Below are 21,620 nucleotides of genomic sequence, written 5' to 3'. Positions count from 1 at the left end.
GCGCTGTTATTGCGTGTTGTCACTTGCTATTAAATTCCAATTGATTCACTAGTTGGCATGTCCTGGTCAATTGTTTAATGGGACTTAACTTATAACAGCCTTCACCCCTCTTCTCTTTATTGGAGTCCCCAGTGAGCCAAGGACGGGGGGGTTCCCCCTGCCCCCTGCGACCCCCGAGTCCTGCTGAGAGGAGGGGGGGAGGGGCAGGAGGGGACATCGCCTTGGGGACACCAACCCGCGGCACCGCGCTGGGGGGGGGGAGGCTCTTGCCCGGAGCTGTCCCGGTGGTTCCGAGGAGGTTCACTGGTCCCGGGGAGGGGTTCGGCGGTCCCGGTCCTGCTGCTCGATCCCGGTCGGAGTCAAAGCAGGGACAATCAGTGCCGGGACCGAACCGGGTCCCTCCGGGATGGGGGTGACACTGTCGGAGCTCCCTCCCCGGTGCTCCCCCGCCGTAGTGGATGGGGGTGGGGGGTGTCTCTAGACGAGCCCCCCGCTGCCTCCTCCTCTCTGCACCTGGCTGTAGATGGTGGTGAGGAGGTTGTGCTGCTGGGGCAGAAACCAGAGATAAAATGGGAGATGAACCCAATCCGGTCCCTGCATCCCTGAGGGATGGCTTAGGAGCCAAATCCAGCCCTGATTCCATCTCCCCCCCCCCCCGCCCCGCTTCGTCCCCCCCACCTCCTGGGGAGATCTCCTCTGGATCTGACAAGGACAAACTGCAGGGTGGAGACCCTCCCAGAGCATCCCAGTCCTGCCCACCCTGTGATGCATCGTGTCACCTCACACCATCCCTGCGGGGGACACGAGGGGGCTGGCAGTGTCACCCCACGGCCTGGGGGCAGGTTTGAGGTTAATGCTTTGGGAAATGGGGAAATGCCCCCACGGGGAGCCAGGGAGGGGGGTGGGGGGGAGATGGGGGTGGGGGGGAGATGGGGCAGGGACCCCCCCACCCGGGGCAGCTCAGTGATGAGAGTTTGAGGTGTAACTCCCCCCATTCCCCAAAACCCTGGGGTGACAAGGAGATGCTCCTGACTGTGTCCACGCAGGGGGAGAGAAATGCGGATCTGAGAAGCTGAAGTGCCCCCTCGTCCCTTCGCGGGGTGGACAGGCAGACAGACAGGTGGACAGATGGACAGACAGACAGGCAGACAGACCGCAGGACCCATCGGGCAGCTCTGCTTTCAGCTCCTCTCCTCCCTCCCCCCTCTCTGGCCCCCGCTTTGGTTTCCGAGAAGGAAGGCGAGGGAGGGGAACCGACACTGAGCCCTTGGGGGGAGGGGGTTCCAGTCCCCCCATCACACACAGCCCCCCCCCCTGGAGTAATGGGAGGAGGGGGAAGATTCCCACCGAACCAAACCGCGTCCCATCCCTTCTTGGGCCGGGGGGTAGGAATAATCGGGAGGGGATGAGCAGCCCCCAGCCCCCTGCCCACCCATCGCACCCATCCAACCCCTCCCAGGGTTTGGATGTCACCCCAGTGCGCATCCCAGGATGGGAAACGACCTCCCCTCCGCCCTTCCTCCTCCTCCTCCCCCCTCGCAGAAACCCTCAGGGGGACATCGAGGCCCCCCACTCCTAGTTAATTGTCCCTTTTACAAGGAATTACCGACCCTGTTTTGTCCCCCCCCCCAGCCTCCCTCTCCCCCGCGTCCCAGCCTCCCCGGGGACCTAGAATCTCTTGGGCCCTGATTGATGTCACACTGTTCCCCCCCCCGGCCCCCCCCTCACCCTCTCTGCGCACCTTTCACGGCTCCTTCACTGAGGAAGATCCTGGTTTCATCCCAAAAAGTTGACACCCTCCCCTTCCCCCCCACCCCCAGGGCGAGCACCTATTTGGCAACGGGGACCCAAGAGTGGGTTCCCTCTGGGTTCCCTTTGGGCCCTGAGAAATGGGGGGACCCTCAAGACACGGGAGTGCCAAGGGTGGGGACAGCCCCGTCCCCCCTTCCTCTCCTGCCTACCTGCCAGCAGAAGGAGTGAGGCCAGCAGCTGGGGGACACGGGGACAGGGGTGGCTGGGTGGCATCCTCATGGCTCCACGGGGACCTCAGAGTTTTGAGGTGCCTGGGGGAGGTGGGGAAGTGAACATGCAAATTCAGGGCAGCACCTCCCCCCGGGGAGTGACAGGGACCCCATGGGTGGGGTCACCCGTGAGCATGTCCTGGGTGGACACCACCCAGGGCATCTCCCCTCCTGCTGCAACCAGGGTTCGGTGACTCTTCCCAAAGCCCCCTCGGGCTTGTCCTCTACGACTCCAAGCTGGTCCTCAGAGTCCCTGGGCTGTTCCTGAAGCTTCTGGGTTTGTCACCAAAGCCCCCAGGCTTGTCCCCTAGGGTCCTGGGCTGGTCCTGAAGCCCCTCATTGGTCTTTGAGACCCCAAGGCTCATCCCCAAAGCCCCCAGGCTGGTTCTGAAAGCCCGAAGCTCATTGCTGGTCCCCGGAGCCACCCAGCTGGGTCCCTGCTGCCCAACACTTGTTTTCCCCCCTGGAAACCAAATACAATAAATGACAGCAGGGCAGGGTGCTGCCTGTGCTGGGTAAATAAATAATGCCAGCTGGTCCCTGGGGCTGCCCAGCACACCAGGGTAAGGCCATGGGCACCAAATTCTTCACCCCAGAAGCTCTGTCTGTGCCAACACCCCCTCGCCCTCCCCCTCCAGCAACAGCACGTGAAAGAGAAACAGGTCCTGGGGTACAAACCAGTGCTGTCCCCACAGCTGTCACCCCTGAGAGCTGTGTGGGAACACCATGGACTCAGCAGGCCCCCACACCCTGGGACGGGTTTACAGCAATGGGTCCATCTGGAGGAAGAAACCATCTTGCACAAGTGTTACCCCCTCCCCCCCCGGCCCCCAAGCCTCAGCTCCACCAACATTTGTTTGCTCCTTGTACAAAGTTTGGGGAGCCCGGGGGGACCCTGTGGGGGACTGGACACACAGGCAGTGAGGACACATGGACACAGATAGACAGACACACACAGACACACAGACACACACACACACAGACACAGACAGGCACACACACAGACACAGACACACAGACACACACACTCACATAGACACACACACAGACACAGACACACAGGCACACACACACACAGAGACACAGACACACAGACACACACAGAGACACAGACACAGACACACACAGACACAGATACAGACACACAGACACACACAGACACACACACACAGAGACAGACACACACACACAGACTGTCACAACAAGGACTCCGTGGGTCCTCCTTGGCAGATCCACATGGGTGATGTCCCCATGGGTGTCCCCACAGGTGTCTGGGTGCCAATGGTGATGTGGGTGCCCACACAGAGCCCCTGGGAGGGTCTGGGGAGAGGTGGAGGCTGCAGGGAAGGGGGATCTGCCCCGGGGGGTCTCATACAGGTCCTGGGGGTCCCAGCCCTTGCCAGTGCCCCCAACCCCAGTCAGGTCCAGCTGTTGCTTTTAGGGGTGTGACTTTTGGAGCCAAAAATGGGCCAGGACTGGAGAGTGACCGAAGGGTTGACATTTGGAGTTTGAGGCATAAAAAGCAAGACCAGGACCCCCCGGTTGGAGGTGCTGTGAGGAGGGTCCCAAGAGGGGGTGGGGGCCAGCAGGAGTTTCCCGTGGTCACTTCTTGTGTTTGGGCACCGGGTCCCTTGGTTTGGAATTTTGGAGCCAAAATTGATAAAAATGGGAGAGGGGCTGAGGGTGTGAACGTTTGGGGTTTGAGGTGTTTCACTGTCTGGAACTGGAACTGTCTGGAACTGGAGCAGGGGGGATTTTGGGACTCTGTGGGGGGCAGAATGCCGAGGATCAATTTCCCTCATTTCCTGCCGTGCTCTAGAAATGACCAGAAAGGGAACAGCTCCTCTGGCCACCTCCTGCTGGCTGTTAAAACGCTGTTTATGGGGCTGAATATTGGCGGTTTTTTGTTACTTTACTCTTTATGTTATCACCTTTCCCTTCTGTTGATAAAATCTGTATCCGATTGTTTCCAGTCCCCCAAAGTGCCCAGTCTTTATTCCCCTGTTATATTCCCTTTTTCTTGAGGGGGGGAGAATGGAAAGAAATTCTGTACCAGGTTTGTGGTCGCTGAGCCACGGCAAGTGTGAGCCTGAGGCCCAGTTGTTGGAGCTACCGAGGGACCCAGGGGAGGGCAAGAGACAGAGAGAATTTCAGTGGTCACTGTTTGTATTTGGGAGCCAGGATGGGTATATGGAATTCTGGAGCTGAAATTGGTTGAAATTGACCAGAATGGGAGTGAGACAAAGGGGATCAATGGTTTTTTTTCTCTTTGTTTGGGTTCTTTGTTATTTTTTTGTTTTTTTGTTTTTTGTTGTTGTTTTTGGAGTTTTTGTTGGTTTTTTGTGTGTGTATTTTTTTTTTTGTTTTGTTTTGGATTTTTGATTTTTTTGTTGTTTTTTGTTGTTTTTTGTTTTTGTGTATTTTTTTGTTTTTTGTTATTGTTTTTGTGGTTTTTGTTTTTTGGATTTTTTGGTTTCTGTGTATTTTTTGTTTTTTGCTTTCTTGTGGGGTTTTTTGTTTGTTTTCTGTTTTTTATTATTTTGGGGTTTTGGTTTTTTTTGATTTTTGGTTTTTGTTTTTTTCAGTGGGTTTTTGTGGTTTTTTTCTTTTTTTTTTCTTTTTCTTTTCTTTTTTTTTTTTTTTTTCTCTGCTGTGGTGCCTGCAGCAGGGCTCCTTTCTGAGCAGCAGCATTGTCAGTGGGTACAGACAGCAGCTCCAGCTGTAGCAGACACCCTGGTGATGCTCTCTGGCCGTGTCTGAGCTGTGCCCTTGTGTGAGGGGGGGGAGCAGTGACCGCAGGGGCAGGAGTGGGGGTGCTCCTTGCTCTCTGCTCTCTGTTCCCTGCTCCCTGCTCTCTGCTCTCCGTACCAGGGGCAGCTCTCACTCTCCCCAGCAGCTCTCAGCCTCCAAAAAGCCATCATCATTCTCATGACTGTGGTTTTTTGTCTTACTCCTTACCAATACATGAGAAAAATTCACAGCACCCACCAGAAGATTGAGAAATGAAATGCTATGGCTACTAAAATCTGCTGGAACCAGCCTGAAATAAGATGGAGTGGTAAAATCTTAAGTTGTGCCAGGGGAGGTTTAGGTTGGATATTAGAAAGAATTTCTTTACGGGAAGGGTGATCAGGCATTGGAATGGGCTGCCCAGGGAAGGGGTGGATTCTCCATCCCTGGAGATATTTCAAAAGAGCCTGGATGTGGCACTGAGTGCCATGGGCTGGGAACCACGGGGGGAGTGGATCAAGGGTTGGACTCTGGGGAGATCAAGGGTTGGACTCAAGGGATCTCTGAGGTCCCTTCCAACCCAGCCAATTCTATGATTTTGTGATCCTATGAATCTCCCAAACCAAAACTGAAAGTGCAATTGCCAACCAAGTTTTTTATCTCTGTCTGGAACACCAGTGCACCCTGCACCACATTATACATCAGTACTGAGGAGCATATTGCAGTGAGGGTTCTTAAGCAGCTTTATCTGAAGCTTCTAACAACTGAGCTGCTGTAGCACCTCTCAGGAGTGGTCCTAACACACATTTAGTTTTTTCATTAGCATTGTCATATGCTGACATATAAAAAAATTTTGTTTTCATCTCTTCTGACAAATCCAGATGTGATGTTATCACTGAATATCAGCGATCCACAAATTTTGAATATGGCTCCGCTCCCCCCTGTTTAATGTTTTGAAAGAGGGAGTTGCTTGTGCAGGATCATGAACAGTTTGCGAAGCTTTATACGCCAATTCTTGTGGAAGTTGTAACACTTCAGTTTGAAACCATGCCTGCAAATCTGCACGTACAGAAGGACCAGCACCGAGTAACATTTGTGCTTGCGCTCCGTATAATGCATCGGTGTTCTGTCTGGGAATCACAGCTGCATTTTCACACAGCATTTGCCATTTATGATGAAATTGCAGTTGTTGAGAAGGAGTTAACAGAGTATTAATGAGCATTTTTGTGTCATATGGCGTCAACAACCAAGCAGTAAAAAGATGGTGCAAAAGAGATTGTGTAAATGATGATTTCAAACCGTACTGCGTAATGGCAGCTTTTATCATTTTCCAATCTAATGCAACCCATTGACCTCCTCCTCCTGGTCCCACAATCACTGGCAGAGGATAAATTGGTGGCAATGGTGACTGAGGAGATAAATTGGGGGTGGGGGTGGGGGGGAAGGCAGTGGTGGCAGAGCAGCCTGGAGCCACGGGCAGGAGGAAGGGGGGGTCTGCATTCCGAAATTCCTCACCCCTGTTCTCCGGCTTCTCTCCCTCTGGGTCCTCCAATGATTCTGGTGGTGTTTTCGATTGCTTTTGGTTTTGCTTCTCAGTCCCATTTTTACTTTTCGTCCAAAGGCTGAATCAGTACAGCCCCCACGGGTGCTGGTGGGGGGTTCTTTAGGTGTCTCAAATAACTGTTTAGAGGTCAAGTCCATGTTTTGGGCATTCATCGGCACTGGTATATCAGGAGTTAAGGCAGCGAACGCTTCTTTTTCTTTTAATGTGTCTCGAACCAGTCTCCACAACGTGGCTGATTTTCTAGCCTCCTTAGATCCTTTGCTAATTCCACCCCATAGGAACTTCCCAGTTTCTTCCCACACTTCCAGCTCGATAGCTATACAAACAGTGGGGATCCGGGCTCTCTCTTCAGCCCACTTGAACAGCTCCTATATCTGTTTCAGGTTATCAGGAATCCCTCTCACAGAGTATCCTACCTAGTAACAGCACTGCTGCCTCTCTGCATTTCCCTCAGGTTTGCAGTGCCCACCTTACAGGGGTGAGTGCCCAGCTCACTTAGAGCTCCTGCTGTGATTCCCAAGCAGGAATTCCCTGTCCACGTTTCCTGATGTCCAGATAAATCCTCGTGTGAAGCAGCCACCAGCAATTCAGAGTCCCTGTTCAGGCACTATTTGCCCGGAAGAGCGCAGTGGACAACACACAGATCAATATAATCCCAGTACTGCCCTTTATTGAGAGCAGCAGGAGCCCTTTTATACACAGCCAGGTTGATAGCAATGTGCTTATATTATGTTGATTGGTACAACACATTCTTCATATGCCACAGGTCACAATCTAACTGGTTAAATACAACTCTTTATGTGCTGTCTATGTGATGCTTTCCCATCCTGTTCTTTTCTGCTGCCAACTCCCTTATCTTTTGCCTGTATCTTTTAATAACCTTGTAGCTCACCCTGGCTAAAGCTAAATAGTCAGGATTGCTCATATGTCCCTGTGTTTCACTGTGATGGTGACAGGGCACAGTCCCAGGCTGCCCAGGGAGGTTGTGGAGTCTCCTTCCGTGGAGACATTCAACACCCGCCTGGACATGTTTTTTGTATGACCTGCTATAGCTGACTGTGCTCTGAAGAGGGAAGATGGACTACATGTCCTTTTGAGGTCCCTTCCAACACCTCACTTTCCATGATTCTATGTTTCTTTTGTCTGTTACTTGAAAAGGACAGAAACAGACAGGGTGGTAGACTAGAGGTATAGTTCAGCTTCACAAATAGTCCATAATTACCTCTGGAGACTTTCAAGACCCTACTGGACGTGTTCCTGTGAGGGCTGCCCTGGGGATCCTGCTGGGCCAGGGGGCTTGGACTCAGTGAGGTCCCCTCCAGCCCCTGCCATTCTATGATTCTGACTGAAGCTGTATGAAGCTGTATTTGCCAGAACCTGAATGTCCTGAGGTATGAACAAACCAAACCACTGGAGGTCAGCACTGATTTGTACTTTTAAGCATTGGTTGAAACGTTGTCCGCAATAAGCAGCATTCAAAGATGAAGTTACTGCAATAAAACAGATCTGTGTAACTGACCTGGAACAGTGTGCAGGTCAGAGATGTATTCAACTTGCTGTGAAGTACTGCATTGATAAAATGTAGTTTTTAACAGTACTAAACAGTTTTTAACAGTACTTTTAGTCTAAATCACCAAGTGTGTTTCACTTTTCCCATGTCCACTTGCCTGTCATGTTCTGTCTTGGTCTTCTCTTCATTCAGCTATATAAGCCATTTATATATTTTTATATTTTCATGGTTTTTAGAAGCTTTTTTTTTTTCATATAACCTGTATGTAGTTGTTTTCCTGTATCATTATGGCTGTAGCAAACCAGAATTTCTCAGGCTCAATTATATGGAAGCTTCAGGCTCCTTCTGGCTCCTCACACCCCAATGAGTGCTGCCCACAGTGACACAGTCACCAGTGACTGCTGCCTGCCCTGTGACATTGCCACCCCTGTAACTGCTCACTCAGCTCAGTGAATGGGCAGTGCCTGTCCCCTTCCCTGTCCCAGTACCCGTCCCTCTCCCTTTCCCCCTCTCCCTCCCCCCATCCCTCTCCACTGAAACAATTAAATCACCTCCACAGCACTTTGTTACTCTTCAGTCAGAGTTCTTTATTACAGCACGAGGGCTAACTCCACCCTTAGGTGTGTCAGGTGCTGTAATGAAGAATCCCGAGGTTGTTGGGGTGAGGTCCTTTGTTCCCTCTGCTGACCACCAAGGGATGGATACTCTCTGCTTGGCTGTGGGACCCTTGGGTACCCCCAGAGATTTCTCTGCAGGGGCTCGTCACCACACTCTGATCACCCCAGGAGCAGACAAGGGCCACCTGACAAAGGTTTGCTCTACTTTGGTTTTGGTTTTGGGGGCTTCTCAGTTTGGGGCTTTCCATAAGTCCATAAAAGACAGAGGAAAGGTGTATACCGGGCTCCTGGAGCCTTAATGGGACACACTGGTTGACATTCCTCGGGATGTGCTTTGGGATGTATTCTGGAAAAAATGGAAATCATTTACGGATGTTCTGGGTGGCAATGTGGGAAAAGAAAACTTTATAAAGTTGTCACGGCTTAACACTGGCCCGGCAATTAAACTGAGTAACAGACACCCTCTACTAGTCTCTCTCTCCTCCCTGATAAAGAAAGGAGAGAGAATAAGGGAGAGAGACTGATGGGTTGGAAACTAAACTACGCAACTTTAATGAAACAGTAATGATAAATAGGAAAAATTACTAAATATATACAAATATACAGGAAAATGGATACCACATTCCTCCCCCCTTTTCCCCCAATAACTCTCATGTCACCACCGAGGCTGCAGGGCAGCCCTGGGAAAGTCCAGGCTGGACTCCTGGGGTCGGGAACTGGAGGCAGGAACACAGATATGGGCATGGATCAGGACCACAGGCAGAGGAACAGATGGAATCCTTCCAGGATGCTGGGTGAAGGAAGGGAAGCAGGAAAGGCAGGAAGGGCAGGCAGCAGAAGCTGGAAGCAGGAAATCTGGCTTGGCCATCGTGATTCCTCAAATTTATACTGAGGATGATGTATATGGGATGGAATACTCTGTTTGGTCAATTCTGGCATCTATCTTGTCCGTTCCTCCCCAAAGGAGGGATGCAGGTGGGACCTCTTTATCCTCCTGGAGGGTAAAGGGGCAGAGGGGGGACGGTGGGGGGAGGGGGGGGGTGGGAGGGGGAAGGGAGTGAAAGGGGGGAAAGAGGGGGGGAAAGAGGAGAGCAGGAGAGGGAGAGGACTACACAGGAGAGGAGAGGGGGAAGGGGAAGAAAGGGGAGAGGGAGGGAGGGGGGGAGAAGGGAGAGGGAGAGGGAAAGGCAAAGGAGAAGGTAAGGGGAAGAGGGGAGAGGACTATGCATCAAAAAACCACCAGGGAAGGGCAACAGGGCTGTCATCCATGCAACAGACTAAGAACATTTATTCAGACTGACAAAAACATTTTCATCTCTTGTGATCCATCAGAAGATATGGAATAAGTTCCCAAAGATGTAGTTTAACGTTCATCAGTGTCTGGGGAGAAAAGAGAAAGGATTCCTGGTGTTAATTCTACAGGAGAGAGGGGCAAAGAGGTCACTGTCAGAACATTACAGCTATGAAGCCAGAGCTGAACACTCTCTGTGATTAAAAGCAGACAGCAACAAAAGGAAATGGTCTCAGTGGCTTCCTGCTTCGAAAAGGCACCAGTCACTGCAAAGCTGTGACTCTGGAGTAATCATTACAAAGTAGGTGCAATTCCTCCTGGGACATCTGGCCTCACATCACAGAACATGTTTGATGCCATGTACGACAAACATTCAGCTCCTCTGACAATTGCCTGAACACCACTGAGTGATCTTTCCCTAAAGAAAGGATAACTTTTGTCACTGATTAGCCTCTTCTTGCCTATTCAAAAAAAAAAAAAAAAGACTGCAACAGAGGGGCTACAAACACAAGCAACGAGTAAGGGACAGCAAAGACCAAGAACTGACAGCAGAGGGTGTGTGTTACGAGCCAGTGATGAAGGCAATCACTGGACACGGGAGGAGAAGTGAAAGAAAATTTAACTTAAAGCTTAGCTGGGAACATCCTATGGCATCATCTTCTTTCTCAGTTTCTTTTGTAAAAGAAAGCAGTTACGCAGTACTTGATCCAGAGTTCAGTATTTTCTTTGGTCTCTGAGCACTCTTGGAAAACAGTACAACCCTCAAAACTAAAACTCTTCACCCCTACCACACGTAGCTGTCTACCGTTTGGATAAGGAGGAGTTGTTTTGGTATATTACACCATGAGGTTTAGAACTACAAATGAGTTGTAACTTTAAAGTAAAAAGCCTTGTTTACAGATGTTCTTCAGCAGTAGCTGAGGACAGGATTTCAAAATGTTTACCTTGACTGCGTAACAGGAGCTGATCTCTTCCCCAATGACTCTGCTCCTATGGGTGAACTTGGGAAGCTTTCTGCTGAACTCAGACTTCTGATCAGAGCCAGAGTGGTGCCAGGATGTCCCAGGTGAGTTGAATGGTGAAATGGACTGACAGCCAGACCTCCACTGATGGGAAGTGTGTTCTTCCACTTTCCATGAAGCTTTCTGTGGGCGTTTCCTTTTCTTTCATCAATTCTGAAACATTCAGACACATACAAAGAATTATCTCTGGCAGGAACAGTAGAGGGGATTAGGAGTGACCAAACCCAGAACAGCATTTGACCTGAGGGGTTTTGGAGAGCCTGAATCTTAGCAGTCAGACCACCTGCAAGGAGCAGAGAGTTGCCAACACTTGGGACTGCTCAGCACTAGAGCTTCAAAGCAATCTGTGAATGGAGTTTGTTCTGGAATTTTGGGAAAACTTCATGCACCTTGGATTTAGCCTCTCCCAATTCCTTCTCCAAGCCCAGGTTGGCTTCTTCCAGGTTCCTGCAGCGCCTCGTAGCAACTTCCAGAGAAGCTTCTGTCCCAGAAAGATTTTTAAGAGCTTCAGCAAGCTTCTGCTGCAGCTCTCTGACATTGCCCTGATGAAATGGTTAGATGAGCATGAAAAAAGTTATAATAACATGAACTCTTTCCTTAATTTAACTGATTTGATTATACAGTTAGACCTGTCTTGAACTCAGTAAGGTAGGTAGGAAAATTTTGCCTGCCACCAGCAGTCAGCAGCTGAGCACCTCCAAATTATCAGCAGCTGCACATGAGGATTTCTGTTTTCTAATACATAAAAAAGATTCAAATATTATACTTCTTGAACAATACACCAGCATACACTGAATCATGTGTTTTTTTAACAAAACTCAAAGCAATCTCTTGTGATGCAAGAGCCACAGTTTGACTGCAGATATTACTCTGGTGACTAAAGGCAGGACTTTGTATTAGATGGTTCTTGGGTCTGTTTTTCTATTAAACAAACAGGATTAAATGAATACATGTATCTGAAAGCTCTTTTGAAAAACACTTGAAGTTTATGTTGAAAGACATGCCTGTCTGTTTTCTTACCAAGTTCATTTCAGAGTAACAACTGCCTCCCTGCTGACACATTTGCTTTCACAAATCTGGACAGGCCCTCCATTCATCCAGCCACCCACCCGACTACCATCTCCCAAAGGAACCTGGTATTTTGGCACTAGGAATACAACGTGATTCACAGGGGAAAACCATTGACAGCACTCCTGGAGTTCTTCCCCCTCTTCCCTCTTAAAGAAACTGAAAAATGAAGAATAAGGTGGTTATCTGACACATGCAGGTATTCACCTCACTCAAACACTCCAGGGTTGAGAGGAAGAAGGAAATGGAATTTTAAAGCACTGTTCACATCACTCAGGCAGACAAACAGCACACCAGTGTCTAATTACTCAACAGGACTAGTTCCTGTTTTCCAGAAAGTAAAGATTAAAAAAATGGGTATGGCAGCTTTTAAACCTTTGCTCTGCCTGGGACTGGTAGAATTTGCAGAATGACAGTTTAACTGACATTCTAACCAGCCTGCTGACCAGTTAATTAGCCTAAACACAGCCAAGGAAGAACAAATTTAAATATTCCTACGCATCACAAAATATACAACAGAAAGCTTAGGTCAGTGGCTGCAATTGATTTTTTGAGGAACAAGCAGGTCCCTCAGGATGTTAACAGCGTTCCGTTAGAAATTAACAGCAGAACACTGCTAAGAGCCTTCAACACTGCAAACAGTGTATACTTTACCTCTCTTTTTACTTTGTCGGCCTCATATTTAAAAACTTGTTCTCTTAACCCAGCACACGTGGCCTTTAATTCCTTGTTGAACTCTTCCAGCATGTAAGCTTGCTTCTCAGCAGCAGCTCTGAGTTTGTGGAAAATGTCATTAAACCATCCCTGGGCAACAGTCACTGCACTTCCTTGGATGAGCTGCTGCTCCTTCAGGTTTTCCAGCAGCTGATGGAGTAAATGGCTTTCCATCTGGAGCTGGGCCAATGCCTCCTGCATGGACAGAGGAGAATCACCACAGAATCATTAAGGCTGGAAAAGACCTCTGGATCCTCCAGTCCAACTGGGAAACCAACACAACCATGCCTACTAAACCATGTCCCAAAAATGGAAATACTGTGCTCCACTCTCCCCTGAGGTGTTACACAGGACTCTAGACCCCCTCTGCCCAGCCCTGCCCCATATGCCCAACACCAACAGGATACCTGCCCTATTCCCCTCATGAATGCCCTCAGAAAAAAAACTTCTCAAACACTTCCTGACATGGCCAAACACACACGTGTTTTGCAGAGGCAGGGAAAGCATCAAAAGTCATCAAATTTCAAGGTTTCTTGCATGAGCTTTCTCTTACAAAGAGAAAGACCAGGCGTGTTTAATCACGCGCACCTGCCTGTTACAGAAAAATCTCCCTCTTCCCTTCAATCTGCATTTTGCATGGGGAAAAAATAAGCATTTGACAGCATTGTTTGTCTGCACAGCACAGCAGGAACAACACTCGTCAAAACTGAAGCACACCAGCTGGAAAACAAAGCAGCAGTACAGTAAATAGCCAGCATCATGGAAAGGATTTTTCCCCATCCTAAGAAGACTGTACCCAACTTCAGACAGTAACACAACCTTCCTCTGCAGGACTCTGCCATGGCTGTTGGTCACTTTCTGGTTACTTTTCTTTACCTTACTATATAATGCAATTTACTCTATAATGCCACTTACCAGTCCAGACTCTAATGCAAAATATTTGGCTTCACATACCTGCACCCCAGAGTTGTCAGTGGCATCCTTTAGGCCTCTTTTTTTCACAATGTGATGACATGGAAAGTCGATCCTGAGTGTTCACCTACAAGGAAAACCATAGTATTCTTCCAAGGATTTTTCCAGCAATGGAGAGCAGAGTTATACCTCAGTAGTGTGAGCAGTTTGACTTTTCTCCTTTCTTCTTGTACAGGGTGATGATGACTGCACAACGGAAATCTGGTGGTAGTACCCCTTTTTCCCAACAACTCACAAGGAACTTGTGAAATTGAGCATGGAGTGCTCTGCCTCCATGCTCCCAGACTTCAGGTGGGATTCCATCAACCACAGCTGCCTTGCCAGTTTTCATGTGCTGTATGAGTCTCTCCCAAAGTAGGGGCTGTGTCCAATTGGGTTTTCACTGGCTGGTGTGTAATGTGCTAAATTGCTGAGCCTTGGACTACTCGGCTGGCACTGAAGAGAGTCTGAAAACGTTCAGACCATGGGGTCAGGATGGAGGAGAGAAGCATTGCTGTCTCTTCTGTGAGAAGCATTTGGCCATGTGCACTGAGCAGGGGGCTTTGGACCTGATGCGTGGGTCCATACCCTGCTTTCAGAGCTTCATAGAGCCCTCGGTGGTCACCCATAACTGCGCACAGTCTTGTCTGTCAGGCTGATCCACCACTTGTTGTGGATGTCTCCAAAGTTTCTGTGGAGCTCACTGCATTAAGAGGAAACGCTGCTTTTCTGACATGGCAAGATGGCTGAGCAAGGTGTGCTTGGTGAGTGGTTCTCTTCTTTGTTAACAAACCTTGGATCTCTTGGTGTTTTCATCAATCTTTGTTTTTCTTTGAGGAGAGCCCTGGGGATTCTTCAGAGGACTGAAGGATGCTCTTGTTAGTGCGCTGCCAAAGCGCTTCAGGAGAGGGATCTCTGGGATGATCTAAAAGTCCAGCTTGAAGGTTTACCTGGAAGCTGTTTCTCACTGTATCTTTTTGAAGATGGCTAACTTTGAGCCTCCTCCCTGGGATGCCACCCCTCTTAGGTTTGGGCTTCAAGCAGAGGGTAAGTTTGCATGGCACAAGGCAGTGGTCTGTAGGACATTCTGCACCAGACATCGCTCTGCTAAGACGGACATCGCCAACATTTCTCTGGTGCACTAAGACACAGTCAGTGAGGTGCCAGTGCTTGGATCCAGGATGCTTCCAGGTTGTCTTCAGGCTGTCTTTCTGTTGGAAGAGTGTTGGTGATAGTGAGCTGTTGCTCAGCACAAAACTCCAGCAGGAGAAGTCCACTGTCATTACAGTTTCCAACACCATGCTTGCCCAGGACTCCTTTCCAGGCTTCATAGTTCTTTCCTACTCCGGTGTTGGAGTCACCAAGGATTGTGATCTTAGCATCTGCAGGAACCTTTTGGGTGAGGCAGTGCAGGTGGCTGTAGAATTTGACCTTTTCTGCATGGTCAGCTTGGAGGGTTGGGGCATAGGTACTGAGGAAAACAACATGGTGCTTGTTGTGGAGTGGGAGGCGTAAGGAAATAATGAGATCCTTATGACCAGTCAGCAAATTTTCAAGTTTGGAGGCCTGGAATACCCATGAATAAAAGCATAATCCTCAGCTGTCAGCCCAGCAGTGTCTTCATGGGAAACATCAGCACTGTAGTGAAGGAGAACTTTGATCAAACTAAGATTCCCACCACCAGCAGCAATTATGAGTAGGGTTCTGAAAGATTCAAAACATCCTATGAAATGGATCATTTTACACAGACACTGTCATTAGTTTCATTCCTGCTTGCTCTCAGAAAAAGTCTTTTCCCCATTATTTCACAATGAACAAAAGAAAAAGCAGGTTCCATTAAAAGCAATAACATGGGAGAGGGAGTAAAAACAACTGCGTTGTCAGACAAAGATGCCACATATACAACACTTCAGTGCACATGAGGCTGCTGTGCAGGAGGTGGTTTCTCAAACTGAGGCAGTGCTGCCAGGCTCGTGACACATCTCCTGCGAGACAATGCTTCCCGGACATCCCCAATGCAGAAAGCAGCCCCTGAGGTACCAAAGCAACCAAACTCAGACTGCTTTCACAAGACGTACAGAAACAGCTCCTTCCACGTGCCCCCCTGCTTTTGGTCAGAGCACATTCCCATGCTTCTCAGCAATCCAACAGAAAGAATACTCAAAGGACCCATGTGGATAAGCCCCTTACCTTTGATGCTGGTCTCCAGCATGCACGTCAACTCCTGTTTTTAGGAGAAACTCAACTGTCTCTTCCTGACCTTCAGAGACAGCAAGAGCTAGTGGGGTAAAGCCCTCCTGAAAGGACAGACAAATACACCAAGTTAATCATCAAAGTAAAAAATAGTCTTCAACAGAAATATTGCTGCTGTTTTCTGAAACAACTTCCTGAAAAAATAAAAATTTACCTTATTTTTGGCATGAAGATTGGCATTATGCCTTAGTAACCAATCTGATTTTTTGAGTTTTAAATTGTAAGCATGGTCAGAAACTGGAACACATTTCCCAGAAAAGGCTTAGGATTGTCCATCTTTGGGGATGTCCAAAACCCAGCTGGACATAGCCCTGAGCAACCTCTTATGGATGACTGAGCAGGGCTGGGGCTGTGCTACATGATCTTCAGAGGCCCCTTCCACCCTCCCCCATTCTCTGGTTCTCTGAGTTTTGTGCAGGGTTCCCAGGGGAATAACTTTGTGTTTTATGTCAATGAGCAGGCTCGCCAGGCAACATCCCCACAATCAAGAGAAGAACTGAGAGAATGTGCACTGTACTGCACAGGCCACAGACAGCAAGAACCTCAGGAAGGGAAGCACTCTTCCAGCCCTCACAAGAGGAGCAGTAACTCCAACGGCCAAAGAAATGGGGCCATAAACCAGCAACCTGGAGAGAAAGGCCCTCACTCAAGGACTGAAGGGAGAGTTGTGACCAACTTCACCAGCTCCTCCAGAAGAATCCCTCAGTGGTACTTTGTGGGAACAGTCTGGGCCTTCACAGATAGAAGAGGGGCGCCTGGAGCTGAAAGAACAACAGAAAAGGCCCCCCAAAGCCCTGAACCTCTGATCGTTTTCAAGCAAGTACAAGCAACAGCAAAATCCTGGGGAGAAGAGAGCCCTAACATGTCAAATAAGGCACAGGTAGAAGAAAAAAGCACGAAAACTACCGCCTAGACCAAAAGATGATCCCAAAACAGGACCAATCCTAAGCAAAGCAGTAGGAGTTGAGGTGGTAGAAGAAACCACTTTCCCTCCTCTCTGGAGCCTTCACAAGCCAAGAAGGTCCACTGGACACTCGAAAGATCCTTCATTGCCACAGAAGCCACAGCATGACAAATACATGAGGGATGAAAGTACTCTGCAGCAGTCATTCTTTCACTTGGACCAAATAGCAACTGCAACGTTTTTACAGCATTAGGAAAATGGGTTTGCATCACTAAGTTTGAATCAAAGCCCAACAGCATCAAGAGACAAAACATTTCCGGTATAAAATTCATCCCAACATTAAACAGTACTTGGCTACAAACCTTGTATTTTATCTGGCTGAAAGAAAAGAGAAAAGTGATTAAAGAGCTGAAGAAGAAAGAAAAATGGCCTTTAGTTCAAAGATCTTCAGGGAGAAATAAGAACATGGCTTATGTAAATGAAGCAAGTTAAAACAGCAACAGTGCCAAGACTCTTGCAACACAAGAGTGCAGATGGAAAATAGAAACAGAAACAGACCATGCGGTTTGGAACTACAAATAAATTGTAACAGCCCTGCTCATGGATTCTCTTCAGGAGTAGCAGAGAACAGGATTTTAAAATGCTGACCCGTGCCTCATAGGCTTGCAACCCTGTTTTTTGACAGCATGATCAGTGTTGTTACTGTTGGAACACTCCAGAAAAATTAAAGATAGTTCTAATGAAGGCAAAGGGTCTTAAGGAATTTTCCTCACTAATATGCTAGGCTTACATACATAATGCTCACCAGATGTAAGAGAGGAAAACCAGCAGGAAAACACTGGAAAAAAAAAGGAGCCTTTTATTAGCACTCCAAAAAGCATCTGTTTACCTTTCTTTCTTCTACAAAGCTTCTATGTTTTACTTCCTCCAAATTCAGATTTTCCTATTTTTCTTAATCAAAAATGCTTTCTTGGAGGGTATTTTTTATGTTGCCTAATTCCCATCTGAGATCTCTGATTCTGCACATCAGAAGCTTTCTCTGTGCATGGTGGTCACAGGCTCTGATCTCTTCTAGACTGTCCTGGGAGGCTGCCTGCTCCTGAAGCAGATAACACACTTGCAACCACCACAGGGAAAGAGGGAACTCTCCCTGCCCACCAGTTGTACCGGCCCAGTGTCAAGGCCCAGCTTTACTCTGGGAGGCAACTGTGCCTCCTCACTCCCCTCAGCAGCCAAGGCAGAAGCCCAGAGCAACCACCCTCAAGAATTCATTTGGGAAGAATGCCCCCTCTCTCTCAGCAATATTTCCAGCTGCTAAACAAAGACCACTGTCTCTGGAAGACAGAAAAGGATTCCTCAAAGAAGTGAGGAGGATGCCTCACCTCCAGCCCTCCCCTCCCATCACCTCTTTCCTGAGCACTGTCCCCTGCACAGTGACAACAGGACCTGTAGGTCTGGCCACGACAAGGACAAGTTCCAGTCCCCTACAGTACCAAACCTACAAGATGCTGCCACGGCCCCAAGCTGCTCTCAGCCCTGACCCTCACCCATGGACACCATGACCTGGCAGGAATGCAGATCTGCCTGTCCCCAGGGGCTGCCCTGGGGATCTGCACTCTTGGCTCATCCCCATGGCTCTCTGCTACCAGAGCTCTGCTGCTCTTCTTGGGAAGGGGGTGTGGGACTGCTCCTTCCCCTGGAGCTCATGGGCCCTGACAGCCTTGTGGGGACTCTTCCCATTTCCCTGCCTCTACACAACAGCAGCCCTTGAGGTGCCTTGCAGAGACTGCTTTGCACATCACCTTTTCATCTTTACTCATGAGGAGCACTGCTTTGCTCTTCAGCACACAACAGGATCTACAGGCAGGACCTGCACCTTACCTTCTCCCCACAGCAGCTGCACTTACACCTCCATCTGTCAGCCAACTTCCACAGAAAGCATAGAGACCCAATTCCTGAGACTATTTCATCAGATTTCCCACCCAACAGGCTGGTATAACAATGGAAACAGATGCCCCTACAAGCAAAGGCAAAGAGGGGATTTTGATTCACATCTTGTTCTCCCTCTTGCTCTTTTCTCAGCCAAACCAGCCAAGAGCTGGCAGCTGCTCTGAATTTGTACTTATATTTTTTGTCTGAAGAAAAGGAGAAAAGGGCAAGACTGCTCCTTAGAAACTGGCAGCTGTTTCTTGTTCTCCAAGCCCTAGTTCACTTGCAGCCCGTTCCTTCAGTACATTTTTCTGCAAGGTTTTTAGGCTCCCACTATTCTCAAAACATGCAGCAGCTCCTCCAGGCACATTGAGCACTCTTGGAAAACAGTACAACCCTCAAAGACAAAACTCTTCACCCCTACTACCACATGTAGCTGTCTACTGTTTGGATGAGGGGGAGTTGTTTTGGTATATATACGCCATGTGGTCTGGAACTACAAAAAAGTTGTAACTTTAGGCTACGAAGCTCAACCTTGCTTACAGATGCTCTTCAGCAGTACATGAGGACAGGATTGCAGGGGGATGGTCTCGCATCACAGGATTACAAAATGTTTACCTTGACTGCATAACAGGAGCAAATCTCTGTTCCCCACAGACTCTGCTCCTATGGGTGAACTTGGGAAACTTCCTACTGAACTTGGACTTGTGCCCATAGCCAGACTGGTGCCAGGATGTCCCAGGTGAGTTGAATGGTGAAATGGACTGACAGCCAGGCCTCCACTGATGGGAAGTGTGTTCTTCCATCTTCCAAATTACTTTCCTTTGTTTCCATCAGTTCTGAAACATTTAGACACATAACAAAAATTATCTTTGGAAGTAACTTTGGCCCAGTTACCCTCCAGGTCTTTGATTATAATTCAACTTGTGAAAGTAGAAGGGATTAGGAGAGACCAAACCCAGAACAGCATTTGATACGAGTTTTTTTTGAGAATTTCTCAGCAGTCACACTAGCCACAAGGAGCAGCAAGAGTTACCAGCACTTGGGACTGCTCAGCACTAGAGTTTCAAAGCAATCTGTGAATGCCATTTTCTTACACAGCTTCTTCCAAAAGGCAGAGGGCACCTGCACAACAACTCTGAGCTACACACCCTTTTCCCATGGGAAGTTCAAACCATGCCCCTCAAATGGAAGCCAAAAAAGATATCCACTTTTTTCCTTCATATAATCAGATTCTGTTCTCTGAAGGGCCCATCCTTATTCAAGCAGTACAGAACATAAAATTCATGGGGGGTGGGGGGAGTTGCCATTCACTGAAGAAAAGCAGGAGATTATTAAAGTCTGGCAAAAAGGCTGGCTGTTAAAGTACAACTAATAATTAAAAAAAACATTAATTCCATGTTACTCTCGGAATGCCCAAGAGAAATTAAGACAGAGGGAGGGTTAAAGGAACCTTCCTCACAAATATGCCATCTCAGGAGTACAGACATTATGCTGGCCAGATGTAGAAGAGAAAATTTTGGAGGAAAATGCATCAGAAAAAAAAATAGTCTCTTATTACCATTTCAAAAAGCATGTACCTACCTTTCCAGTTCATTTTGTAGGCATCTTCTCTTTTTCACTTCCTCCAGATACAGCTGTTCGTATTTTTGTATTTGAACAATGTTCTCTCTCAGGGTGTACTTCTTACTTTCCAATTCCTGTTCAAGGCCTCCAATTCTGCAGAGCAGCAGCTTTCTCTCTGCATCATGGTCATGGGCTCTGCTCTGTTCCAGTCTGTCCTGGGAAGCTGCCTGCTCCTGAAGCAGGCAACACACTTTTACCCACCACAAAGAAAAAGGGAACTCTCCCACCCCTCAGCTGAACCTGCCCAATGTCAAGGGCACAGATTTACTTACTCCCTGAGGCACCTTTCCCTCAGCCTCAGCCCCCCTTTGTGGCTCCTGTGTTGAGCTGCGCTGGGCTTTGCCTCTCCAGCTGCTCCTGGTACTTGCTGTTGGTTTGCTCCTTTCTCCCGTCTCGTCCCTCCCTTTCTCCTTGAGTTCACCTCTTCCCAGCCTGTCTCCTTCCTCGCCCTGTCCCTGCCTTGTCCCTTCCATTCTCCTGTGCCCCACAGCACTCCGTAAGGAGGCTGATCTGCTCCCTGAGGCACCTGTGCCTCCTCACTCCCCTTAACAGCTGAGGCAGAACCCAGGAGCTACCACAGGCAAGAATTCTTTCCATTCAGAAAGAATCCCTCCCTCTCAGTACTGTTATTCATCAAAGCTGCTAATGAAGAAACACTGTCCTTGTAGGACAGGGCATAGAGAAAAGGGTTCCTCCAAGAAGGAATCCCCCCCCCTGCCACTTTGCCCTAGGGAAAGAATAACAGAGAACACTTTCAGAAGCCCCTCTCCTGGATCATGGCCAGGATTACAGAATCATACAATTCTCACATTTGGAAAAGACCTCTAAGATCACCAAGTCCAAACATTAACCCAGGAAAAAGTTTAAAGGTTCAAAGGCCCCACAGCAATCGGCTTACAGGCTGAGGAGCTCACTACAGGGGCAGTTTATGAGCAGCTTACCAGGGATGAGCCTTGCAGAAGGGCTTCAATTCTCCTACTTTGCTGCTGGACTGTGCCTTCCAGTCTAGCACTTTCAGCTTCAAGGCTTAAACAGAAATATAGGTCTTATTACAGAAATCTACCAGAGCACCAATTCTTAAAGAACAACAGGGAAAGGACAAACAAAAGCATCTTCAAACCCATTTGTTAACTTCCTGTGATGCAACAAAGCTGTCTTGTGGTTTTCACACAACCCCAGACAGCAACAGACACCTTGGTTCACTGTGCTACTCTCTTACCACTGCACGCGTTCCTCCAGGTGTTTCATTGCAGTAATCCTCTCAGAAGATGCTAACAGGAGGCCTTCCAGTCTCTGGAAAGAATCTCTTACTTCCCTTTCCTTATTCTCCAGAGCAGTCTTCAAGTCACGAATACAACGCTCACACTGAAGATGTTGTTCTTCCAACTCCTGCAGCTGTGAAAGCAGAGGAAGATTCCAC

The 21,620-nt window shown here is 48.5% G+C and overlaps 1 protein-coding gene and 1 long non-coding RNA gene across 16 annotated transcripts in view; both read right to left on the bottom strand.

Annotated features, from left to right (window-relative positions):
• The window catches only part of LOC139787602 (POTE ankyrin domain family member B-like), a 247,762-nt gene that overhangs the window by 132,451 nt on the left and 93,691 nt on the right, over window positions 1-21,620 (bottom strand). For 13 of the 15 annotated variants that reach the window (XM_071726819.1, XM_071726827.1, XM_071726823.1 and 10 more), the window contains one exon: window positions 11,145-11,297. In XM_071726819.1, the coding sequence (XP_071582920.1) occupies window positions 11,145-11,297 (153 nt within the window). Of the gene's footprint in view, window positions 1-11,144; window positions 11,298-13,833; window positions 15,127-15,678; window positions 15,786-20,158; window positions 20,374-21,141; window positions 21,227-21,419; window positions 21,596-21,620 lie in introns of those variants that run through there. The other 2 variants (XM_071726832.1, XM_071726831.1) reach the window with 2 other exon arrangements.
• Window positions 9,702-11,091, bottom strand: LOC139787604 (uncharacterized). Its single transcript, XR_011722671.1, has 3 exons — window positions 10,997-11,091; window positions 10,678-10,908; window positions 9,702-9,822 (listed from the first exon to the last, which is right to left on the bottom strand). It is a non-coding gene; the product is annotated as an uncharacterized lncRNA (long non-coding RNA).

Source organism: Heliangelus exortis, chromosome 27 (assembly GCF_036169615.1).
Source record: "Heliangelus exortis chromosome 27, bHelExo1.hap1, whole genome shotgun sequence".
NCBI classification, from domain to species: domain Eukaryota; kingdom Metazoa; phylum Chordata; class Aves; order Apodiformes; family Trochilidae; genus Heliangelus; species Heliangelus exortis.
Note: the sequence above shows the minus strand (reverse complement) of the source record. Positions and strands in the feature narration are given on the sequence as shown.